At 36.0% G+C, this 16,795-nt stretch overlaps 4 protein-coding genes across 7 annotated transcripts; 3 read left to right on the top strand and 1 right to left on the bottom strand.

Annotated features, from left to right (window-relative positions):
* The first annotated feature begins 88 nt into the window (after positions 1-88).
* Positions 89-4,077, top strand: LOC110655908 (uncharacterized). 4 transcript variants are annotated; one of them, XM_021812411.2, is made up of 5 exons: positions 89-272; positions 411-1,498; positions 1,634-1,706; positions 1,780-1,834; positions 3,513-3,691. In XM_021812411.2, exons 1-5 carry the CDS (start codon positions 174-176, stop codon positions 3,542-3,544), a joined length of 1,347 nt encoding a protein of 448 aa, XP_021668103.2. In that variant the 5' UTR covers positions 89-173; the 3' UTR covers positions 3,545-3,691. The 4 variants fall into 4 exon arrangements, with proteins under 4 accessions (XP_021668103.2, XP_021668099.2, XP_021668102.2 ...); XM_021812407.2 differs by lacking the exon at positions 1,780-1,834 and having other exon boundaries at positions 91-272; positions 3,513-4,077; XM_021812410.2 differs by lacking the exon at positions 1,780-1,834 and having other exon boundaries at positions 93-272; positions 426-1,498; positions 3,513-4,077.
* Positions 4,078-6,004: 1,927 nt separating this feature from the next.
* On the top strand, positions 6,005-8,901 carry LOC110655909 (uncharacterized). Its single transcript, XM_058130775.1, has 3 exons — positions 6,005-6,272; positions 7,146-7,604; positions 8,095-8,901. Exons 1-3 carry the CDS (start codon positions 6,162-6,164, stop codon positions 8,794-8,796), a joined length of 1,272 nt encoding a protein of 423 aa, XP_057986758.1. The 5' UTR covers positions 6,005-6,161; the 3' UTR covers positions 8,797-8,901.
* Positions 8,902-9,463: 562 nt separating this feature from the next.
* Positions 9,464-11,737, top strand: LOC110655911 (SKP1-like protein 1B). Its single transcript, XM_021812414.2, has 2 exons — positions 9,464-9,940; positions 11,387-11,737. The coding sequence occupies exons 1-2, from the start codon at positions 9,641-9,643 to the stop codon at positions 11,558-11,560; spliced, it is 474 nt and encodes a 157-aa protein (XP_021668106.1). The 5' UTR covers positions 9,464-9,640; the 3' UTR covers positions 11,561-11,737.
* A 361-nt stretch (positions 11,738-12,098) lies between these two features.
* Positions 12,099-16,244, bottom strand: LOC110655910 (CO(2)-response secreted protease). The gene is made up of 9 exons (XM_021812413.2): positions 15,595-16,244; positions 15,221-15,480; positions 15,029-15,140; positions 14,420-14,939; positions 13,838-13,938; positions 13,450-13,692; positions 13,222-13,336; positions 12,897-13,107; positions 12,099-12,796 (listed from the first exon to the last, which is right to left on the bottom strand). Exons 1-9 carry the CDS (start codon positions 15,756-15,758, stop codon positions 12,228-12,230), a joined length of 2,295 nt encoding a protein of 764 aa, XP_021668105.2. The 5' UTR covers positions 15,759-16,244; the 3' UTR covers positions 12,099-12,227.
* Positions 16,245-16,795: the final 551 nt, after the last annotated feature.

Here is a 16,795-nt window from a genome sequence, read left to right as displayed (position 1 = left end):
AATTTAAGTTTAATTGAGTTTAAAACGGATTAATATTACAAATGTTAATTTTATATAATTAAATTAAATATATTTATAATGTCATGCCATATATAACTACATTTTTATCATTTTCATTACGCTCAGCAATAAGCACGACCAGAAAACCCTAATTTGAGCTCTTCGATCAAAGAATGAGAACTAAAAAACGAAGCACCAGGCCCCCCTTCTCGAAATCGTCTCGCGGATCATTCTCTTCTACTACCACTAGGCGACTTCCTTCACCTATTCCGGTAATCTCTCCCTCTCTCTCTCTCACAGTGTGTGTGTGTGTGTGTATCTTTTGCAAACCATTGTTGGGTAGTTTTAGTTTTAATTAGGAGATTATGTTAGTTTTTACTTTAATCAGAATCAAAGATTCAAAATTTTAGTACATCTCTGTGAAGGACTCAAATGCAGAAGATAGTACGGACTTGATGGAACTCGAACAAACAAGCGAGGGCGATGGTGATGTTCAGGGTGATAGACGAGAAAGTAATGTGTGTAAAGAAAAGCAGGATGGTTTAAATATTATGGATTTAGATTTGTCGGAGGAGAAGACTTGCATAAAATGTAATGTAGGTGGGGAATTGCTGCTTTGTTGTGGAATTGGTTGTCCAATTGCTCTTCATGACAAGTGTATCCCATTTAACCCTAGATATGATGAAGAGGGAAACTTTTACTGCCCTTTTTGTTGGTATAAACGTCAACTTGACATGGCTGAAGAACTGAGAAAGAAGGCTTTGCTAGCGAAGAAAAATTTGCAGGAATTTATGGATTTTGAACCGGTTGAGGTTGATCATGCTAAAGAGAAGCATAATGATGGGAAAGCAAAAGGAAATGATTCAAATGTCAGACCTGTAGTGGGGGAGAGAAACCAAAATGAACATTTGAAGAGAATGGAGCAAGGAAAGAATAATCAAGCTGGTGATGAGCAAGATGAGAGAATTTTTGAGGAAGAAGAGCAAGCAGAATCTTTAAAATTAAATGCTCACTGTGTTGAAGAAGAGAGTGTTGTTGATAGTGCACTTCATAAATCAGCACAAGTAACATCTGAAACTACAAAAGCATCTGAAGGAAACCAAGTCAGGGAGGAGGAAAAAGAGCAAATACATCAGGGTGGACCTGAAACCAATGTGACATATACTGGTGGAGATGCGGCATTAAATGTGCCTGAAATGTGTGATTCGGATACTGAGATTGTCGCAGGGAGACAGAATTGTGGCAGGAGACCAAGTGAGAGAGGAGGAGACCAAGCGAGAGAGGGGGAAAAAGAGCAAATACATGGCGACGCGCCTGAAACCAATGTGACATATACTGGTGCAGGTGTGGCATTAAATAAGCCTGAAATGGGTTATTCAGATACTGTTCCAATGAATAATCAAAGTGCTGATGTACCAAAGAAATCATCATTTCATCCACACACCACTTCAGCAGATGAAGCTATGAAACAAAAGGAGGAAGTTCCTGCTAAGATATCGTAAGTTTTCTTGTTTCATTTAAGAAATTAGCTTTCTTGTAAAGTTTCATTCTTGAGATGAAATAGTTTTGTTTCACAGTGAGTATTTGGTAACCTTAAGTTAAAAGGTTTTCTTTTACTGCTCTGCATTTACAGCACAAACCTGCCATTCTCTCACGAAGGGCGTAAAAGGTTTCCATGGAAATCTGAGGAGGAAGATAAGCTAAAGGTATGGTGGATATGGTTTTTCTACCTTATTGAATTATCTTTGCAAGTATTGACTATCAGACAATGTTTTCAAGGCAAAAGGTGGCACTAAGGTGACAAGGCACCCTATGGCCTTAGGCGAGAGGCGAGGTGAGGGCCTTTTTGAAGCATGGTGCCCTAACTTAAATTACCTAAATTACATACACACGCACACACACTCTTTTAACATAAAATATCATACTTTTAATTACTTTAATAAGTAAAAAAACATATTAAAAAGAAAAAAAAAGAATTTATGCAACAAGAATAAAAGCTATCAAATATAATGTTGTCCCAATTTAAGCAAATAAGAAATTAAAGTATTAAACAATTGATTTTTTCAATAATTTCCACAATTACACATCTTAATAAAAACACCACTTCCCATTTATTAAAAACATATCACAAATCACAATAATCATTTAATAAAAGGCATATCACAACAATACCCATTTAATAAAAAAAGCATGTTACACTATCCATTTAACAAAAAAATTAAAAAGGAAAAAAAAACAAATAAAGTGCTGGAAGTCTATTATTGCTGGCGTGAAGAATGGACCATAGAAGGTGAGAATAAGAGAAGAAAGAGAGATTGAAGAAAAGAAAATTAAAAAGAAAAAAAAAACCCTGGATTGCATTAGGTGTCGGACCTGCTTGCATGTTGTGCAGCGCAGGTGAAAGGAGAAGAAAATAGAAGAAGAGTAGAGGAGAGAGAGAGGAAAGAATGTGAAGATGAGAGAAAGAGAGAAAAAAAGGAAGAAAATACCTGGTTGCTTTATTTCTCCTTGCATTCTGCACTCTGTAGGTGGCATAAAGTGGAGCTGCTTTAGGTTTTTCTTTTGTTTTATATTAAAACAAAAATTATATATAAAAAAAAGAACAAATTGAAGAGGCAACGCATCTTTGACCCATCGCCTCTTGCCTCTAAGGTCTCAGGCGTGCGCTTTTTCTCATTTGCCTCGCCTAGCGAGGCATCAGGGCCTTGACTCGTCTCGCCTCACCTGGTACCTTTTTGTGCCTTTTACAACATTGCTATGAGATGGAATCACCTGATATAGGTTGCACACCTTTGCTTCTTTATGTTCTGGAAATTGGAACACAAATCATCCTAGACATGCAGTTGTAATAGACTATGTTCCATTGACCTTAAGGCTTAAATATCCTCTACTTGATAAAAATTTTCAAAATAGATCTTGCTGTAGCATCCTACTATACAACTTGATGGAAATCAAATGAACTTGACCAACAGTTGTTGGACTTGGTGACAATGATTAGCATGGATTTAATCAACAAAGGGGTTGAAATATTTGAAGTTTGTTGTGTTTTCTGTGAAGTGCCCATACTTTGATATTGAAGTTGATAATCATAGCATCCATGCGTATGCCATTGTTATCGCCAAATCAGGTTGCTTTCCTTAGGAATTCTACAGCATCTGTGTTCTCATTTTAAGTTAGAAATTCTGTCTTTTAAACATGACGTATCTGTATCAAATCTATGCATTGTATTCCTTTGATTTGTCGATCTTTGGAGTTGTGAGAGAGTGAAAACTAATACCATTAAATTGTTCTAATGATTTGAGGGGATTGCCAATCTAAAATGCAAATCACCTTCCTTCTAAATCCATCAAGTCCGTTTATACAGTAGAGTCGGTCTCAAAACTTTAGAGAAGTGCAGCTATAAAACTTCTCTCTGTTTTTTAATTGGATCTTTCTGTATTGTTGAGAGCAGCGTAAGATTTTTTTTTATGTTATAATTTGTAATTCATGGGTTATTTATTGTTGCGTGACAGGAAGGACTTCAGAAATTTTCAACCAAAAATAAAAATATTCCTTGGAGGAAAATTTTAGAGTTTGGTCGAGATGTATTTCATGTAAGTCGAAGTCCTGCTGATCTTAAAGATAAATGGAGGCAAATTGTGGCCAGAGAGTCTTTAACAACTAAAGTCGGTCATCTTGATTCATAGGACTAGGAAGTGGAAGGTTAATTTTGCCTTTTGTCGTTAATAGTGTGAATATATGGGGCACCCAAGTATGTGTGGATACAGTCTGTGCCTTGTGATTTTGTTGAAGCCCTTTCTCAGTTTCTCTTAGTAGGAAAGACTGTGAACGAAAGATGGAAGTGGTAGGTTAATTTTGCCTTTCGACAACAGTATGAATATATGTGGCCCCCATGTACATATGTGGACACAATGTGGGCCTTATGATTTTTGTTGAAGCCCTTTCTCTTAGAACAAAAGGGAGTAAACGGAAGGTGGCGCCATGGTGGCAAGTTTCATTTTCCTGTAGATATAAATAGTATGTTGATAGTTTTGAATCAAATGGCATATGGAATGTAATTGAAAGTGCTTGACTTGATTTTACTGGGTTGGTGATATGAGCCTGAAACTGTATCAAATGTGGATGTTACCATTGCCAAGTTTTGAACACCATGGGTGTAACCATGCTATAGTGGGACAAGTAAAATGGCAAAACAAAGAACAATAATATTCATTCCTTGTCTTCATGATGAAAAATCTGGTTTTTGATTAGTGGATTTGTAGGCTTGAAAGAAAACAAATTACACGTACTCATGTGATACTCTTGAATGTGCTTGTGCTTAGTAGATCGTAGAAATATGTAACAACAATAAAACAATAGAAAATCATCACTCTATTATAATTATGTTCATTATATGAAAAATTCTTCACAAAGCCTGTTAAGAATTGATCCTCAACTGAATAAAAAGAGGCTTGATCCAGCTCAATACAATGAAATTTGCAAAACTCGAAATTATCAGGGACAGCTACAAACGACTTTAGAGAATATTTATGAAGTCAGAAAAACGATTGATCAAAATTCTTACAATTGTTGAAGCAGAGGCTTAAACACTGAACATGACCCCAGCAGATTCCAGCTTAACATATTTCGTAAGCTCTTGTAATTCTTTAACCATAGATTGCCATGTATAATCAAAGTTCTTCTTGGTTGGTTTCAAATGTCAAGAAACTACTGATCCAAAATCTTAAGCTTTTATGTGACAATCACAAAAACAATGTTATAATTCTAATGCACTTTACATTTGATTGTCCATTAAGCTTAAAGTGATAATAAACATTGGCTCACTTTAATTTATACTGAAATATTTAATTAATAAATATAAACGGTCATAATTTAAACTCTGAATCTATTAGTATGAAAGTCTTGGTTTGATATAATATCATAAAAGAACTTGATTTAAAAGTTGACACTTATAAGTGAAGTCTGTAACAACTATTTTGTATCTCTAAACTCAGGCCTTATTGAATCGACTTCTCTCTCGCCACCTAAATGCCAAGATTTTGGTGAACAAGAAAGAAATGCTGCAAAATTTAAACAAAAAGCATTATGGTGATTAATCCTGTTGTTTCCTTCAACATACAATGATGCTATTATTCTGCACTTCTTACTGGTGTTGTATCACCACTATTTTGTTATAAAGCATCATCATCCAAACCCAGAAATGAAGAATCCTGCTTATGATTAAGTTCTGGGGACAAGGTCATCCATTTCTCCATAACTTTGACTCCTGTAGATCATTGGCATAGTCATTCATCCACTTTCTCCTCCCTAACAGATTTATTATCTGGAATTTAGACAATAGAATTGAAAATCTTTTTGTTAGCTTGAAACCCAAATATCAATCAAATAAAACTAATTAAACATTGTACCCGCATTTGAGTGTTCAGTTTTCTTGAAATTGTTTAACAGGTAATAGTTAATCTGCTTTGTTTTTGTCAAAAAAATTCTGAAGAAATGTATTAGAAAAAATATTTATGGTTTTAACAGTTTCCATCAAATACAACTCAATATAAGAAGAGAAAACAAAAGGGAAAATGCAATCACACAAATAATCGCTATCTAACTTATAACAAAAGAAATTGTCTAGCTAATTTTAAACTATGACAAGTGAGAAATATTCATCTAAAAGCTCAAAACTCCTTTTGTTTAGGCTCCTTTCTGCTAATCTAAACTTAATCAACTTTTTTTATCAAGCTTGATTAAATTTTGTTTGCAGATTGCAACCCTTGAGCCAATGTGTCGATGGCTGCTTGAATATCTTTGATTGTTTATTATCATCTTCACTTTGTGGATGCAAATATCTTTTAAATTTCAAATGGGAATGATAATAATCCTTAAATTAATATAAAAATATTAAATTTATTTTTATTTAAAATTTAATTTATCTTAAATATATTTTACAATATAATCATTATTAAATACAAAACTAACCAATATAAATAAGACTCGAATTTGATTTCTCAAATAATCTAATGCTTGAACTGTAACCGGATCAGCACTGGACCGAAGCCTGATCGGGGATAGTAACGACTTTGGGACAAGGACTATTAAGCAGTTAACCACTCTTCGCCTTAGTCAAATCCAGAGGTCCTCTAGGGTTTTACGTTTAGAATTTCTCTGAAATGGAGCCTGTGGCTTTGTTGGTAGACAAAATTAAAGGGCTTGCTAAATCTGGCCAAGGATTCGTCGACGGTCTCCTTCATCGCCGGGAAAATTTTACTCGCCGAAATCCGGTACTTGGAATTTGCGCCCCCACCCCCTTCTTCTTTATTCTTGCTTGCTGAAATTTATCACATCTACTGTTTTCCTCTCAATAATGTATGAAGTTGTCCTTTTTGTTCTTGTACATTTTGTTTTTCTTCCAGTTAATTTGATTTGGTTATATGTCTGGAGAACTGTTATCTCTTTAGTGAGAAGGTAGAAATGCTTCCGATGTTATACCCCATTTTAAGCCATTTACTGATTATATACTTTTTGGAGTATCCAATTTACAGTTTCTTTGTTTACATGATGCAATCCTGGGCTCTTTAGCTTGTTTGAACTGAAATTCAACAATCCGTATTTCTGTTTCATGAAAAGCCATCATCTCATAAAGAAAGAATTATTATTTTGATAATGGGGATTATTTATCTCTAATTAGCTCTTCATATTGCGAAACAGTGGTACCTGTTGGTCTAATAGATCAATAGCTTATTTGCCTAACTTATTTTCAGTTAATTCAAGTCTATATTTGTTTTGCCTGCCATACCCTTGTTTCATATGCATATTTGTTTTGCTTCCAGAGCAAATACACATTTTACTTTTTGCTTTTGTAGGCTTATGGATATGACAGATATTTTCGAACATATTACTCTTCATTTTTAGATGACTAATATTAAAATTCACCATGAAGTTTTTTTGTGGTTTTGATCTCTTATCTCCTTGCACTAAAAAGCAGAGGTCTCATTTATTTGGAACTTGCACCTATTTATGTGTAATTTGTTATATTGGACAGGAACTCGTTTTGTACCTCCTGTTGCAATTTGCATTGACCAATTTTCTGGTTCCATAGGGAACAACAAGCTGAATGCTTGAGCTTTACACTGTTCTTATTATATTGTTTTCAGATTGAGATCCTGAAGCGGTTGCAACGAGAAGCATTTTCAGATCTAATGAAACTTAGGGACAGGCAAGACAAGGTTGAGCGAACGCTTTCCTTCTATAAAGCATCCAAGAGAAGTCCATTTCAAGAAGCCAGTACCCATGTGAGGGGAGAGATTGATGTGCTGGGGGCAATATTATTGTTGGGCAATGTTGATCAGCAGCATCACGATGCTCTTGGTAGAGCAGGAATTAAAACTGGAATTGATTCAAGGTTCACTTTTGAAACAACTATCCGGGAGAAGGACGCGCTTCTGGCTGAGCTTGTGGGAACTACAAAATGTGATGACGAAGTTTCACTAAGTGCACTTTCTCTGGCAAAGGTATCATACATAGCAAATATTAGTGACTGGTTTTCTGCAATTGCATCCCCAGTGGGAGCTCAGTTCAGAGATCTTGGAATCACTACCAACTCTTTGAACCAGGTATATTCTATTTGTTAATATTGCTGGTTACCTTCATTTTTTGCTCATATGTCAATTATATTATGTTGCTGTGATTTCATTAAATTGACTGTTATGTTCTAATCTAAATATATATTTGATGAAATCACAAACATTTACCATGAATATTGACTTCTTTTGATTAGATCATCTTAAACAGATGGAATGCATGTTGCTGGTTTCTCACCCCTTTTGAGTGTCAAATGACATTTAAACTTTTACCTTCTGGCCGTTCTCTTTCTGTTTTTCTTGTGACTATTAGATTCCTTCCATAGGACAAATTAGTTTAATTGATGGAGCATGGTGCTCTTCCTAATGCAGTTTGTGAACTCCATTTTCTGTCAGAACTGCATTGTCAATGACAGAGGATCTCTGCTTGATCCCTATGTGTATTTTCTTTGACTAGGACTGTTGCTAATAAAGTTTCTAATATTTCTGTAAAATAATCAGGATTCTCTTTTTATTCTGACAGAAAAAGGGCCTGACTGATCTTTCATGTGTTGGGCCACCACTCTTGAATCAGCCTAATGGCAGTACAATTGGCTTGAAAGTGAGAAAATCAAATGTGACTGCTTCAATGGCTCAGTCTGTTTCTGGATTTGGAATGCAACCATGTTCTGATGGAATTGGGCGGTGCTTCAGTACATTCGGCGGACTTGTCTGTCAACTCCCTAGAGGACTAAAACTCTCACTTTTGGGTGTCCACCAGTTACGAAAATCATCTAGTCACCATGCCAAGCTTGGAGCCCTCACCGTTCCCATGGCCTTTCTGAAGCATCATAAAGCTCCTGAGACAATGGTCGAAGCATCTGCTCCATTGTCAGAAACAAACACCCTTCAAACTTTCTCAACAGGATCAATTGCTGTGAAGGTGGAGACAGAACTTGATGAGAACACTACAATTAGTGGTTGGATTGAAATGAACAATTCGAATTCCAACCCTTTACAATGGGCTGTCAACTTGTTCGATGATTCTGAAGATGAATCTGGATGGGGTATGTGTGTAAGTGGGATGATGGCTGAGGGTTCCCGTAAATGGACCCATTTGCAGGCCGAATCATACCTAAAATTAAATTTAGGGAACAAATTCAGTATAAAACCAGGCATTGCATATGCAGTGGAAAGTAATGCCAGAATATTTGCCCTCATGCTTCGGTCGAACTGGTCCTTCTGATTGATGTCTTCTTTTCTTTTCTATTTTTCTTTACCAATCAGAACAATCTGGTTTCTTGGAAATTCAAAATTATTTTCAGATAGTTAATCATTATTACACTGTTAATATGTGCAATTTCTGGAAAATAAAATCAATGGGAAGCAGTTTTATTAGCAGCTATGCTATTTATGATTTAATCCTATGGCACAAGTTACTGGAGAAGACTAAATATTCATATAATAAGGAAAAAAAAACTCTTATGGATTTTTTTTTAATCAAATTATGATTTGAATTCATTAATTTGAATTTTTGATGATGGAATAAAAATTTTTTTGTTAGACGTTAAATTTAAAATTATTTTTAAAATTTTTTTATTAACTAAATATGATAATTTTAAATTTATGTATTTAAAATTTTAAATTTCAAACCCAATTTAAAATTTCAAACGTTACATTACATTATGGAAATTGGAATCAAAGAAAAATACAACTTATTATTAATTTTTTTCTCAAATCTAATTATAATATTTGATTTTTTTAACCTATTATTTTAGCTATAATATATAAAAATATAGTTTTTAGTAATTTATAAAATTATAAAAATAAAAAACAAAAACCTATATTTTTTTTCTCCATTTTCGTTTGCAATTTGAATTTCCTAACAATTAAAATTAAAAAGCCTAGCAAAGGCCACTTAGTCCTGTCCAATAGGCACTCTATGCGTGCGCACCTCGGGCTTTTCTCTCTCAAAACATAAAATCGCATGTTATATCTGTAGGGACTCAGGGTTTCCTAACTAAGAGGAGGAAAAAGCTTAATCAGAAATCTCAGAGGTAGAAGAAGAATCACCACCGGCCACAGTAACAATGTCAACAGGCAAGAAAATCACTTTGAAAAGCTCAGACGGAGAGACCTTTGAGGTGGATGAGGCGGTGGCTCTCGAATCGCAGACGATAAAGCACATGATAGAGGACGATTGCGCAGATAACGGTATCCCTCTGCCTAATGTCACCAGCAAAATTCTCTCTAAGGTAATTGAGTACTGTAAGAAGCATGTCGAGACCTCCAAGTCTGATGATCGTCCTTCTTCTGTTGATGACGAGTTGAAGGCCTGGGACGCTGAGTTCGTCAAAGTTGATCAGGCTACTCTCTTCGATCTCATCCTGGTCTGTTTTCTGTTTAATTCTTGTTATATTAATTCGTAGATCATTATTTATGGCATTATTTAGATATGGAATTGTGCGTTATGGTTTGAGTTTTGAAATCTTTTGTGATATTTATGGGTGATCATTGCTAGGGTTTTTTTTTTTTTTTTGCTCTTTTTTATTTTGATTAGATGTGTGTTTAAAAGGAATGAAATTATATCTTGCATATTTGTAAGCCTTTGTTGTTTCTGGCTGTACTGCTTCTTAGCTGAGAAAATTGACGAGGGTTAAGCATTTTAGGTCTAGTTTTAGGGTTTTTGTAAGCGCCGAAATAAAACTTGTTCTGGCAATAATGCCAGTCCCAATAGTTGAATAAGAAAATTTTCCATCTAGAACATTGGATTGTCACCTGTGAATGTCGGAGCTGAAGTTTCTTTACCCTCCTTTACATCTGTTTATTCCTTTATATTGCTCTCTGTTAAGATGTAATATTGGGTTTAAGATGTTAAATTCTGGTATTTTCTTTGTTACTCTGCACATAACTCTCACCAATAAATAAATCGGGTGGTTTGACTGTGACTTAGAGATGATTATAATTAATTTTTTTTTTGGTTTAATATAGATGCTTGCATCTCTTTCCACTCTTCTTAAACCTAAACTCTATCTACTATTTTTTTTTTTATTTGAATGTTGAAATTTAGTTTTTGACATGGATAAAGATTAGACAATTATTCTAGAAATTCTTTTTTCTGGTATATTCTCTTTTCTTTTTAACTGATTTAGGGAAGAAATGAATGAGTACATAGTGCACATTAATTCTGTCTAATTGTTCCTTGCTTTGTTCATTAGAGTGTAAGCTGTATCCTCAGTTTACTTTCATAGGTCCCATAGGCTTGAAGTATAGCTTCCAAGTAATATGGTAGTGGTATTGGTGGTTGTGTGAATCGCCAGTAGGCAGCTACTCCCTCTCAGGGAGCGACACTATTTGAGACTTCTGCATCATACAAGAAATTGCAGGGGAAGTCCAAAGACGAGGTATTGAGGTGCCCCCATCCTCCCAGTGGATTGAGGTTGCGAAAACTAGAATTGAAGAAAGATGCATGAGCATTCTAGAAATGAAAGGGTAGCATTGCTGCCGATGCTTGATATTTTTCTCAATAAATGTTTGTCCTAGAAGTGTTGTTGTGTGTGAGCTGTCTTCAAGGTGTAAGATATGGCTTCTATAAGTTAAACTCTAGTTTCCAATGTGCAACTAACAATCAAGTGCAGGCTAAGGGGCCAAACAACTATCCTCCTAAAGAGGACAATGCTTAATAATTCTGTGAGCAACCTACTTTTATTGATGTGCTGTCTGCTTGAATTTGTCTCAAATTGTGTCATGATTGTGATGTGGCAATGATTTTAACCTTTCAATACTCCACTGGAAAAAGGGTTCTTGTTTTGACATGAAAGTTGTCTGGTTTTTAGGCTGCCAACTATCTAAACATCAAGAGCTTGCTGGATCACACTTGTCAGACAGTGGCAGACATGATCAAGGGCAAAACTCCAGAGGAAATTCGCACGACTTTCAACATCAGGAATGACTTTACACCTGAGGAAGAGGAGGAAGTTCGCAGAGAAAACCAATGGGCCTTTGAGTGAAAGGCCAGGAAAGTGTATTCCTAATTCCCCTTTTATGTTGGACATGGGTGTTCCGGATTACTACTTTGCAAACAATTGTTATTTTACTTGCCTTGCTCCCTACCCAAAACAATCACCAACTCTGATGTCTGGTTGTAACCTTTTCAGTATGTTAATATGATATCTGCTGTTCGTTAAGTTTGTGCTGTTTGTTAAGTTTGTGCTTTAATTTGTCTAATGTTGTCTTCTGTGATCCAATATTTCTGTTATGACACGGTGCATTACAACAATTGTTTAATGTGAACAAGATAGCTCAAGAGTTGTGGGGATCACATAAAGTCATCCATTGGTATTCTGCTTGGTAACTTGTGAACCAAATGGGCAGATAGCCTGGAGATGCCATATGATAGTGCTCCAGGATAGAGAAAAAAGGGAATTTGGATCATAATGGCAAAAAAGCCATTCTAAGCTCAAGTTTCGTGTGATTTGAAGGAGGTCCAGTGCCCCCGATGTTAGTGGTTTTAAAAGGTGGAGTTGAGATAGCGTCGACAGCATATACTGAAAAAGAAAATGCTGCATTAATTGGCTTTTACAGTTCATACTAATTTGTGGAGTTAATGTACTACAGCAGCCATTATTAATTGTAAATTACATCCGTGCACCCGTGCCACTGTCACAAATTGTTTTGTCACTTCTTACTACTTCTACTGCTTACAACAAATGGGGTGCGGACCTTGAATTTTCCGTTAGTCCAAGTAATTGATCCAAACACATCGTCCAGAGGTGAAGATGCATTGAAAAAAACTTGATAGCTCAGTCTCTGTCCATTCCCTGTAAATTTTAGTTCCATTGGATCGACTGCAACTCCTAGTCCACGAGGCAAAGAAAGCATTGGAGTGTATGATGTAGCACCATCTCCGCCAACGTTTGTAAGAGTTCTGCTTACATTCCTAATCTGATTTGCAGCGAGGTTGAAAACTGCAATGGATGGATAGTTGATGTTTGATATGAGATCGGAGCTTGAATCCTTGGGGCAAGTAAAACCATCCGGAAGAGTTGCCGAGATGACTTTTATTGTGGATGTATCATATCCATAATGGCATAGAAAGTTTAGGTAGTCAATGACAGTTGTCTCATAAACTAGCCCCGGTTGCAGTGGTCCAGTTGCGCTTATTTCTCCTGCCCCATAATCATAAGCAGTGGCTATGGCACCTGAATCTGCCGTTATAGAGGCCTTAACGTTGTTTGTTTGAGATGCTGTAGGCAAGAAACAGACAAAAAAAAAACATGAAAAAGAAAGTTATGCGTTGGGGGGAACTTGAATTATTCAATTTACATTCTTTTTTAAGATATTAACCTGTGGTCATAATGGCTGATTTGATTGCAGATGGGCTCCACGTGGGATTCTGGGATTTGACTGCTGCAGCGATTCCTGAAACGTGTGGACATGCCATGGAAGTTCCTGAGAGCACATTAAATAGTGGCGGTTCTTTTCCTTTAACAGTCTCCTGTGTATCATTGCCCATCCATGCTGCAATTATGTCAACTCCTGGTGCTGCAATATCAGGCTGCAAAGCCAGAAAAAACAGGGCAACAATTTATTTGTGTTTGAGCTTTTGGTGATATTTGCAAAGAAATTATCGTCAGGAATGCAATCGGATTGTAGGAATAGGAGACTTTGCCTTGAGGATGTTCCTTATGATGGAAGAAGGACCTCTAGCTGAGAAATATGCAACAGCTGGAGCAGGCTTATATTTTGTCACTGCTGTGGTAGGTAAGATAGTTGCAACTGGATTTCTGTGGAAGTTTTCAAATTTGTCAACTATAAATTGCTTGAAACACTTAAATGAGTTTCTATTCACTGCAGCTGATCTTTAACTTCATATCAAGACAATAGTCTTTTGTCTTACTTAGTTGAGTTGATGTAAGAAAGAATTTCAGCAGCATCCTTTGAACTGATGACGGTCATCGGAAATTCCTTGTAAATAGATGCAACTGCCTTTGTCTTGTCATCAACCAAAATTAGACCAATTCCTCCTAAGCTTTGAACTTCTCCCTTCTTCTCATAATCTGAGTATTCACCATCTTCATTATCACAGAGTATAATATTTCCTTTGATCTTCTCCTTATCCATGGAACCTGGCTTGCAGTTTCTGAACCAATGCATGTTTTAGATATAAATATTAGTGCATGAGAGAATTCCATGGCTCATAAAAATAATTAAACCCTTTTTTTGTGTGTATTCATCAAATTTTTCAAGCTATAAATATGCTTATTGTGGACTGCATTATCGCATACCTTGCTTCATCTTCAGCTGAATCAGTGTTATTGGCTGACTTCGCATATATCAAAGGGTGCACTGGATCTCTTCCAATATTGGCAAAATTTATACCTTCACCCTGAAGTGAAGTGAAAAACCCAAACATTTTCAATTAATGTATTTGATCCCAGTATGGATCCGGGCCTTTCGGCAATTACCATTAGGAAGGTTCTGTTTGGAATTATAATTGGGGTTAAAAGGCTACCTTTTTAAAAACATTATTTTAAACGATAAAAAAAAGTTTAATTATTTTGGAGTTTTTATGATTAAAATATTTTAAATTTAACTTTATACTAATTTTTAATACCCTATAACTAACATATTTAAGGTTGTGTTTTATTTCAACAGTAGCTCAACATTAATGTTAAATAGGCTTGACCAAAAGCCTGGCTTTCATTATAAAATCACATTGAGAAACAGGAAATTTCTGACCATATAATCAATTAATCTGATGGTGCATTGTTGATGGTAGTATTAGACAAATGTTTTCTAGAAAAGTTCAAACTATAGATAGATTCACTAAGGAATTGAAACTTGGTTCCTGTTAGAAGTATCATTACCTTTATTGCCTTGTTTCCACCCAACACAACATCTGACTCAAAATCCCTGTCAATGGTTGTAGCACCAACCGTCAGAATCCATGGCGCAGTATTTACAACTGTTCCTGAGGTAGGGCCATCATTCCCTGCAGAACAGACAACGGTGATCCCATTCTCAGTTGCGTGGAATGCTCCGATGGCAATAGGATCCTTGTTTAAATCGGACGCAAATGAGGATGGTGAACCAAGTGATATTGATAGTACATCAGCGCCATCTGCAATTGCATCATCAAATGCTGCTAGTATGCTGGAGCCTTGGCATCCATTCTGTGAACATACTCTATACACAGCGATCCTTGACCCGGGGGAGCCACCTTTCGCAGTTCCCTCAGCCAGGCCGTAGTATGATGCACTTGAGACCACAGCTCCTGCCGCAGTTGCGGCTACATGAGTGCCATGTCCAATCATATCCCTAGGTGTTTGATAGATTTCATCATCTTCATCATCTTCGCTTCCATAAAACCTTGCTCCGATTAGTTTTCTGTGAACTTAAAATCTTAGATAACAATCAAACACAGATCAAAAGAAGGATTTATCAAATTCATGTTCAAGTTGGAAGAACAGACTTACCTGTTACAGTTGGATGAGTTGAAGTTGTAACCTTTTACACAAGTTCCTTTCCAGCGTGATAGAATTGGACCCATGTCCTTGTCGCTAAAACTCTCTGATTCGGGCCAAATGCCTAAGTTCCACTTTATTATTGTTAGAAAACAGAATAACCGTAACCATTCTTGTGAGTTTTGAGTAGGGCTTGAGGCTCACCTGTATCGATTATTCCAATGATCGTGTCCGATCCATTAAAGGATGAGCTAGAGTCTGAAGTGGGATTGGAATCAATCTCAACATCAGTTTGATACTTCAAGAAATCCCATGAACGAGTTGTGTGGAGTTGGAAGACAGGATCAGGAAAAACAGATGCAACTCCAGGTCTCTGAGCAATTGATTGCGCCTCTGCTTCTGATAAACGAGCAGCAAAACCCGAAAATCCATGCCTGTAGCTGCGTAATATAGCATTCTTTTTCCTGGCATAATAATCACCATTCCAAGAAAATTGAATAACCAATAAGTACACCAAGAAAATGAAAATTGCTAGTGATATAACGAGAAGGATATATAAATATTCCCAATATGCATACCCTTTTGACACAGAGCTCAAAAGCTGGACGTAATCGTTCTCCAAGTAACCTTTGCCAGCTCCCATGTAAACAATGTAAACCCCATCCTTGTCTGCTGCTGCAACTCCTGTTTCTATCAGACAAGACAAGGGAAATAAGAGATAGAATATGATAAGACCGTTCATGGCTTGAACTGTTCCAAGGAGATTGAATTGGAAGCTCTCTCTCTCTGGTTTAGTGATGCATGGCTTGTTATGTCTGTGATAGAGCTCTTATCCAGCCAAGTTAGTGATATTTATAATACCCAAAAATGGTGGGTGCTTTGTGCACGTAATTGTACACTCGTCAATCTAACACTGATATCCACCCATAGTGCGCCATTGCTCATCTTCTACCATTACCAGCTGGTGATGGTGGTGGTGGTGGTGGTGAATACGGTATAAGTGGAGATAGGTAATATAGATAGAAGAAGTTTCACTACTTCATGCGATGCATTCTATGTATCTAAATTTATGAGGGCCTAAGGCAAAAATTTAGGTAACAAAATTGAGCAACTGAAGCATTCATGCCATTCAGATGGGTAGCTTAATTTCCTAACTATGGTCAGAAGGGGTTCTTCTAGTTTGAATTTCCTGCAAAAAGGAAAGTCATGTCCTTTTTTCAATATCAAGAATTTCATCAAGATTTCCTGTTTGAAAATTAAAAAAATAATTAAATTAAATTCTTATAAAATTGAAGAGGATATATTTGCAAAATTATTTATAGTAAAAATCAACAAGCATCATTATGAAAAATTAAGCAGATTCTGCAATGAAATTATAGTATGATATATTAGCAATATGAAAAACTAAGCATATTAAAGTTATACAAAATAAGAAAATTGTTGACTCCACAAGCTCAAAGGAGCATAGATTTTGATGATACCAAAACTCAACTAGAATCAAACTAACATTGCTGTTAAGTGTTGTGTATCTCAAAGAAAAAGGACAAAAGGATTTCATGATGGATTCGTGCCTATGAAGAAAGGATGACATTCTAAGGATAACACAAGACGAAGCAAAAGAGATAAAAGAAGAAAATGTTACCTTCCAAGGCTGCATTGAAAATCAGAATTGAAGGTACATATAGTATTAGAGTTAGTTTTATTTCTTAGGATTACTTGTGAAAAGAATTGAGGAGTAAAAGTCAATGATGCTTATTTTTAATCCCTCAAAAGATTTTC

The sequence above is a fragment of the Hevea brasiliensis genome, chromosome 12 (genome assembly GCF_030052815.1).
Source record: "Hevea brasiliensis isolate MT/VB/25A 57/8 chromosome 12, ASM3005281v1, whole genome shotgun sequence".
Classification (NCBI taxonomy): Eukaryota; Viridiplantae; Streptophyta; class Magnoliopsida; order Malpighiales; family Euphorbiaceae; genus Hevea; species Hevea brasiliensis.
The sequence above is the reverse complement of the archived record's forward strand: the minus strand, read 5'-3'. Positions and strand labels throughout refer to the sequence as shown.